This window comes from Salvelinus fontinalis, chromosome 6 (genome assembly GCF_029448725.1).
Source record: "Salvelinus fontinalis isolate EN_2023a chromosome 6, ASM2944872v1, whole genome shotgun sequence".
In the NCBI taxonomy this organism is placed as follows: domain Eukaryota; kingdom Metazoa; phylum Chordata; class Actinopteri; order Salmoniformes; family Salmonidae; genus Salvelinus; species Salvelinus fontinalis.
The window spans coordinates 80,188,529-80,197,420 of record NC_074670.1 but is presented as its reverse complement, the minus strand read 5'-3'; the positions used below and the strand labels follow the sequence as shown (position 1 = coordinate 80,197,420).

Below are 8,892 nucleotides of genomic sequence, written 5' to 3'. Positions count from 1 at the left end.
CAACGGGACATTAGAAACTGTAATATCTTATGTTTCACTGAGTCGTGGCTGAACAATGACATGAATATCATACAGCTGGCGGGTTATATACTGTATTGGCAGGAAAGAACAGCAGCCTCTGGTAAGACAAGGGGTGGAGGTCTATGTATATTTGTAAACAAAAAGCTGGTGCACGATATCTAAGGAAATCTCAAGGTTTTGCTCGCCTGAGGTAGAGTATCTCATGATAAGCTGTAGACCACACTATCTACCGAGAGAGTTTCCGTCTGTATTTTCCGAAGCTATCTACATACCACCACATACCGATGCTGGCACTAAGACCGCACTCAATGAGCTGTATACCGCCATAAGCAAACAGGAAAACGTTCATCCAGAGGCGGCTCTCCTAGTGGCCGGGAAACATAAATCCGTTTTACCTCATTTCCAGACAGGTTCTGTGGTGGCAGAGAGAGAGCCAGAGGAGTTAACAGGTGTTGGGCTGGTGGTGAACCAGACAGGTTCTGTGGTGGCAGAAAGAGAGAGCCAGAGGAGTTAACAGGTGTTGGGCTGGTGGTGAACCAGACAGGTTCTGTGGTGGCAGAGAGAGAGAGCCAGAGGAGTTAACAGGTGTTGGGCTGGTGGTGAACCTGACAGGTTCTGTGGTGGCAGAGAGAGAGCCAGAGGAGTTAACAGGTGCTGGGCTGGTGGTGAACCAGACAGGTTCTGTGGTGGCAGAGAGAGAGAGCCAGAGGAGTTAACAGGTGCAGATAATTAACAGATAATTGTTTTGGCACATACTTCCACTGGTCCTCAGTATGCTGCCTATCAGAAGCACTTACATTTCATTGATTGCTTACAATCAACTACTCATTTCATAATTATGTTCTGTTACACTCAGCATTTTACTGTATATATTAGAATTTTTTTGATGAATACATATTTTCTACTTGAGTTATTTGCTGTAACTTTTTTGCTTCTCAATGGAAGTGTCAATATTGAATGAATCTTGAAGTTCTGTTTTTGATCAATTACTTTTGCCTTGACTGACTGACACAGTGAATCAAGGCATGTGTTGTCTAAATGGGAAAAGACTGATGGCCTGTCAGTGTCATGTCGGTTGCATTTTTGTCTTATGTCAACTGTTGCTTCTTTTTAAAACCAAAGACGTTTCAACTTCATTCTTGTCCTTAAAATTAAATATTTGTTATTTTTAAGCCCACGAATCTTTTTCTTGAATCATAATCAGTGGTCACATTATTGAACCAAAAAGCTGTGAATCTAATGCTCCGGAAGTAAAACTTTTTCCAGAAGTCAAACATTACCGTCTTCCTGTGATGTGCCGCTGGACTTAAATAATAATTTTGAAAGATAACTGCACTTCCATTGAGAAGCAAAAGAGTTACAGCAAATAACTCAATTATTACTTGCTGATAAATTAAACAGAAGGCTACAATCAAGGAAGCGTCAGCGGGAAATCATGTTTTATCATGTAAGATGTTCGATTTGTATGATCTTGTGACGATAACACCCGTGGCTAACTATGCTATCGCTAGTGCTAGCCGGTTGGTTAGCTAACTGCTCTGTTAACTGTTACCAAAATGAAAACTCAACGTCCATAATAGCATATTTAACTGTTTGATACCTGTCTGGCGATGATAGTTTAAGAAAGCTACATGTTACTTTAGGGTGTTTTCACACATGGACCCTTTCAGCCAATGTGTGTGACCTCCGTGCGGTTTTTTGTGCAGTGTAATACACTCCAAAGGAACTCGGACCCCTTAAAAGAGCCCCCGAGGCCATCTCGAGAGATGAGTTCGGTTTGCTTGAATTACGCGGTCCGGTTCCCGTTTTTAGGATATTGTGAACGTAAAGTTCCCCATGTTCGCCTGTCATTACTCCCGCAACACACACTAGACTACTACATCAACACCGTTAACCGCTGCCATAATTCCTCACAAAAGAGAGATTTTAATTGTATCTTTATTTAACTAGGCAAGTCAGTTTAAGAACAAATTCTTATTTTCAATGACGGCCTAGGAACAGTGGGTTAACTGCCTGTTCAGGGGCAGACCTGTCAGATGTTTACCTTGTCAGCTGGGGGATTTGAACGTGCAACCTTTCGGTTACTAGTCCAACGCTCTAACCACTTGGCTGCCTGCCGCTCCAGGTTACGTACAAGTTTGCATAATTTTTTAGTTATTAGCGATTTTCAAGGACGCACAGAAATTCGTTTATAGGCCATAGTATTTGTTTGCAATATGTGATCAATAGGCTAAGAGCTTCATACACTATTTTAATAGTGTGAGAAGACAATATATTTGGTGAAAATCGCAACATTTTGGGTACAAAATCTATTCTAGCTTTTAAAGGGGCAGTAGCCTACCTTGTGTGTACAATTTTCAATTACAGCATTATTTATTCTGCAGTTATTATATTACTATTTATTTTCTTAGCCATCAAATGTACATGTTAACAGTATCTTCTGATTTAGAATTATGTATAATAGTAGCAGTCGGATAACACATTCTGATTAAATGGCTTGTCCTGCACTTTGTAAAAACCCAGAGTGTATGTTTGGAAAAAGATCTTGGTTCTTTTCTTAACATAGCAATGTGCATGTAAAGAGTACTCTGTCCACAAAATAGGTGAAGTGAACTGGCAAAAGAGTTGAGTCCTTATTCAAATGCAAGGGCAGTGTGAATACAAAGATACCGGAGTTCTTTGGCTTGTTTTTACCCCAGAGTTCACATTAAAGAGGACTATATGTGAAAACACCCTTAGACTCAATGAAAGTAATTGCTGTCATTCTCAGCTATAAACAGTATGACTTGTTCAGTACTAAGTTACCTACTGTAAAAACAAACTGTACACTAACTAATTACACTAATACAGTACCTGTCAAGAGTTTGGACATCTACTCATTCAAGGGTTTTTCTTTATTTTGACTTTTATACATTGTAGAATAATAGTGAAGACATCAAAACTATGAAATACCACATATGGAATCATGTAGTAACCAAGTAGCCCTCCATGTGCTCGCCAGAGGTAGCCTGACTGCCATTAGGTACCGAGATGAGATCCTCAGACCCCTTGTGAGACCATATGCTGGTGCGGTTGGCCCTGGGTTCCACCTAATGCAAGACAATGCTAGACCTCATGTGGCTGGAGTGTGTCAGCAGTTCCTGCAAGAGGAAGGCATTGATGCTATGGACTGGCCCGCCCGTTCCCCAGACTTGAATCCAATTAGGCACATCTGGGACATCATGTCTCGCTCCATCCACCAATGCCACGTTGCACCACAGACTGTCCAGGAGTTGGCGGATGCTTTAGTCCAGGTCTGAGAGGAGATCCCTCAGGAGACCATCTGCCACCTCATCAGGAGCATGCCCAGGCGTTGTAGGGAGGTCATACAGGCACGTGGAGGCCACACACACTACTGAGCCTAATTTTGACTTGTTTTAAGGACATTACATCGAAGTTGGATCAGCCTGTAGTGTGGTTTTCCACTTTAATTTTGCGTGTGACTCCAAATCTAGACCTCCATGGGTTGATAAATTTGATTTCCATTGATAATTTTTGTGTGATTTTGTTGTCAGCACATTCAACTATGTAAAGAAAAAAAGTATTTAATAAGAATATTTCATTCATTCAGATCTAGGATGTGTTATTTTAGTGTTCCCCTTATTTTTTTGAGCAGTGTATATATATATGATCATTCACAGATTTCCCTGGAGCATGAGATCCTGCTCCACCCTCGGTACTTTGGTCCCAATCTCCTGAACACTGTGAAACAGAAGCTCTTCACAGAGGTGGAGGGAACATGCACAGGAAAGTGAGTAGTATTGAGCCAGGGAAGCTTCCCTTTCATTAACCCGGAACCCACACTCAGTATTGCTCAGTGTAGTGAAACTAAGTCATTCAGTTTGGACTCCAGGCTACATTTCAATGTAAACAAGAGACCACAATTTGTCTTTACAGTTTGGACACTTCCACCACACTGGGTTGGTTGTTTTGACCAGGACCATGTTGATATGCTTGTTCAGTTATTGACTCAGTAATTCTCTTGTTTCAGATATGGATTCGTCATTGCGGTGACCACCATTGACAACATTGGTGCAGGTGTCATCCAACCAGGCAGGGGATTCGTGCTTTACCCCGTCAAGTACAAGGCTATTGTCTTCCGTCCATTCAAAGGCGAGGTGGTAGATGCCGTGGTTACCCAGGTCAACAAAGTAAGGAAACAAAACAAGGGCTACGTCCCAAATGTAAATCTATTCCCTATGTCAGGGGTCATCAACTCGATTCAGCCACTGGACGATTTTCAAAATATTACAAAGACTTTGTTGACTGCAAATTTACCGCATTGAAGCCCAAACATATATAATATTTGACTAAAACATTATTTCAAACCTTGCTACCATTTCTATACAATCACATATCTCTCTATTATGCATGGGAATACTTTGGAATAGATTTCCAAAATTTAAATCAGAGTTAATTTAGTGGTGTTTTTACAGTCTTTTATCCCCAACAATTAATGATTTTTTTGGGGGCACCAACTTAGGGGGCCAAATAAAATAATCAGTGTGCCAAATTAATTGTTCTAGGTACAAAAGAATACATACAAATGTAAAAAAAAAAAATAATCACGTACTGTACATGAAAATAATCTGAGAGGTTGTATGAAAACATTGAGTGCTGACAGACAGTCACCTGAGTGGCTCAGTGAACCGGGACTTTGGAAGATAGTCTATGACTGAGATGTAGACATATTTCTGGCCGTCTGCCATGACGGAGAGGATGGGGGATAGATCATCTTGAGCGTCCATAAGCTGATATTTGAGGTGGAGCACTCTGAAACAATGGGACAGTTTATTTAACTATCAGTAGCATTATGCAAAAAGGGGTTAGTTATTCAGACTGTGTGGAACAAAAACACCCTATTCCCTTTATAGTGCACTACTTTTGACCACAGTCAATAGGGTGCCATTTGGGACATAGACAAATCTTCTTTGATCTCATTACCATCTGAATAAGGCTGGAGAATAATAGATTATATTGTTTTCATGGTGAAATTTAAAATAATTCAAGATGTTCCGTTATTTTCAGGTTGGACTGTTCACAGAGATCGGCCCCATGTCCTGTTTCATCTCTCGTCATGTAGGTCCTCATGGAAATGTCTCCTTTTAGTTGTTGAATGTTTTTTTTTATTGATAAACTCTTTAATAAATGTCAATGTGGTTACTTACTGTTTCTGCAGTCCATTCCCTCAGAGATGGAGTTTGACCCCAACTCAAATCCTCCCTGTTATAAGACCACTGATGAGGTGAGATCTAAAATTAGTTCTTCACTAAATAGTGGTGGTGTGGGTGCCATTTTACTAAATTAATATTTAGGTAACACAACTGTTGGATACATGTCTTCTTATTAAGGATTCTGTCTTCTCCACATTAGGACATTGTAATCCAACAGGATGATGAGATTCGGTTAAAGATCGTGGGAACAAGAGTGGATAAAAACGACATTGTGAGTATGCTGTCAAATCCCCGTCAACTAAGGATGCTACCTGACAGACCTATACAGTGGCTTCGGAAAGTATTCAGACCTCTTGACTTTTTCTACATTTTGTTACGTTACAGCCTTATTCTAAAATTGATTAAATATATATTTTTTTAAATCAGCAATCTACACACAATATCCTATAATAACAAAGCGAAAACAGGTTTTTGGAAATGTTTACTAATTTATTAAAAATACAAATATTATTATTTACATAAGTATTCAGACCCTTTGCTATGAGACTTAAAATTGAGCTCAGATGCATCTTGTTTCCATTGATCATCCTTGAAAAGTTTCTACAACTTGATTGGAGTCCACTTGTGGTAAACACAATTGATTGGACATGTTTTGTTAAGGCACACACCTGTCTATATAAGGTCCCACAGTTGACAGTGCATGTCAGAGGAAAAACCAAGCCATGAGGCCAAACGGAGCAATCGGGGGGGGGGGGGGCTTGGTCAGGGAGGTGACCAAGAACCTGATGCTCTCTCTGACAGAGCTCTAGAGTTCCTCTGTGGAGATGGGAGAACCTTCCAGAAGGACAACCATCTCTGCAGCACTCCACAAATCAGGCCTTTATGGTAGAGCGGCCGACGGAAGCCATGTCTAAGTAAAAGACACGACAGCACGCTTGGAGTTTGCCAAAAGGCACATGAAGGACTCTCGGACCATGAGAAACAAGATTCTCTGGTCTGATGAAACCAAGATTGAACTCTTTGGCCTGAATGCCAAGCGTCATATCTGGAGAACCTGGCACCATCCCTACAGTGAAGCATAGTGGTGGCAGCATCACGTTGTGGGGATGTTTTTTAGGGACTGGGAGACTAGTCAGGATCAAAGGAAAGATGAACGGAGCAAAGTACAGAGATCCTTGATGAAAACCTGCTCCAGAACAATGACCCTAAGCACACAGCCAAGACAATGCATGGGTGGCTTTGGGACACATCTCTGAATGTGCTTGATTGGCCCAGCCAGAGCCCGGACTTGAACCCGATCGAACATCTTTGGGGAGACCTGAAAATAGCTGTGCAGCAACGCTCCCCATCCAACCTGACAGAGCTTGAGAGGATCTGCAGAGAGGAATTGGAGAAACTCCCCAAGTACAGGTTTCCCAAGCTTTTAGCATCATACCCAAGAAGACTCAAGGCTGTAATTGCTGCTAAAGGTGCTTCAACAAAGTACTGAGTAAAGGGTCTGAATAATTTATTTGAATGTGATATCCATTTTTTATATAAATTAGCAAAAGTTTTAACCTGTTTTTGCTTCACCATTATGAGGTATTGTGTGTAGATTGACGAGGGGGAAAACAATGTTTTCAATCATAGAAAATGGCTGTAATGTAACAAAATGTGAAAAGGTCAAGGTGTCTGAATACTTTCCGAAGGCACAGTATAATATCCTCACAGATTGCAAGCCAATCTATCTAAAGTATGAAATATTTCCATAGTCTCATCTCTGTAAAGAGCCCTGCAAGTTGTAATGTTGAATATTTGCTTTTTCAGTTTGCTATTGGATCCCTCATGGACGATTACCTGGGTATGTTGGAGTTTTCACTTTTATTAGTCGTCTTCTTTCATAGGTGTTTTTTTTTAAAAAGATTTAATTGATCTGTAATTCATTTTTTTCTCTTTTTCTGTTCTCAGGTCTTGTCAGCTGATGTACCAGCAGTGCTATGCTGATGTATCCTCATATATCCCTCATATTTTATGTAAATGCCACGACAATACAGTACTGTCAATACAAATATTTTTCTAGGTTGATAATGTGGTATTGCTACAAATCCTGTACTAAGTGGGGACACAGTATGAATACTTACTATTGAAACCACACAGAGCCTGTTGATAAGCAGGTGGTTATGTTGCTGTATCGTCTGAGTTACCCTTCAGTTGTATATTGTATTTCTACAACTTGAACTGAAATAAATGTTTATTTTTTGGTAATGTTGACCTTGTCTTCATTGAATGTTTTGCTAAATATGTTTTGCATTGAGGTCTGCTCCATTTCGTATGCCCAGTCAAAACTGTTCGCTGCTCTGGCACCCCAATGGTGGAACAAACTCCCTCACGACGCCAGGTCAGCGGAGTCAATCACCACCTTCCGGAGACACCTGAAACCCCACCTCTTTAAGGAATACCTAGGATAGGATAAAGTAATCCTTCTAACCCCCCCCCCCCCTTAAAAGAGTTAGATGCACTATTGTAAAGTGGTTGTTCCACTGGATATCATAAGGTGAATGCACCAATTTGTAAGTCGCTCTGGATAAGAGCGTCTGCTAAATGACTTAAATATAAATGTATGTGTTGTGCTTTTTAAAATTCTAATACACACAAATAACAACTGGGATACAGACCTATCCAACACATTCAATCAATGGAAATTCTTTGAAACCCACTTCGAAAAATACATTACATTTTATTGTTGTAACGCAAAATCGTCCCCACTTTGTATAAATTGCTTTTTGGGCCCATAATGCAATTCTACATAAAATGGGCGTGGCTTCACTGCGTTTTCAGTTTTGAAGAAAATTGCGTAAAATGCAGCCGGAGTCTGACGAGAGCCGATACAAATTAATTGCTTTAACTAATTATGACAAATGTTAAGAACATGTTGAGCAATGTAATAAAGTAATCATTTTTCAAATAAGTTACATTACACGTTATTTTGGCTGACAATTTGTTAGCTACGTAATCCTTACGTACCGCATAGAATTACAGCAGTATTTACCGGTATGTTAGCTAGTTAACGTTATCTAGGGGCGGCAGGTAGCCTAGTGGTTAGAGCGTTGGGCCATTAACCGAAAGATTGCTAGATAGAATCCCCGAGTCGAGCTGACAAGGTAAAAATATGTCGTTCTACTCCTGTTTTACCCACTGTTCTTTGGCCGTCATTGTAAACAAGAACTTGTTCTTTACTGACTTGCCTAGTTAAAAAAAGGTTAAATCATAAATCGTTAGTTGGCTAATAATACGCCGAATTTGCCATATTAACTATGTGCTAACACGAACTTGCCATTGTTAATTCTGGCTATCTACTCCGAATCAGAGAGAGATGTTCAGAGAGAACGTCTGATAACATGAAAACAGCCTGCTAGGGCGAGTAAAATGGTCTGAACTAACCTAGAGCGAAACGCTCGTAATTTACGAACTGGCATTCCAGATTGGATTTATGAACCCGATATCGTAAAATCTCTAGCAAGTAATTATGTTACGCTAACAAACTCGAAAGAGGTTGCATAGCAACAGCATCAACTTCCGGTAGACAGGCAAAGCGCTAGTACAGTGTTCGCTTACAGTATACTCAAATTAACTAATAGTATGTAGTATATACTTAAGTATACCGTATAATAGTATGGGT

General features: G+C 40.2%; 1 protein-coding gene across 1 annotated transcript; it reads left to right on the top strand.

Annotated features, from left to right (window-relative positions):
* The first annotated feature begins 1,279 nt into the window (after positions 1–1,279).
* Positions 1,280–7,478, top strand: LOC129858516 (DNA-directed RNA polymerase II subunit RPB7). The gene is made up of 8 exons (XM_055927814.1): positions 1,280–1,468; positions 3,702–3,811; positions 4,052–4,211; positions 5,089–5,139; positions 5,240–5,305; positions 5,434–5,505; positions 7,041–7,074; positions 7,182–7,478. Exons 1-8 carry the CDS (start codon positions 1,457–1,459, stop codon positions 7,193–7,195), a joined length of 519 nt encoding a protein of 172 aa, XP_055783789.1. The 5' UTR covers positions 1,280–1,456; the 3' UTR covers positions 7,196–7,478.
* The last annotated feature ends 1,414 nt before the right edge of the window (positions 7,479–8,892 follow it).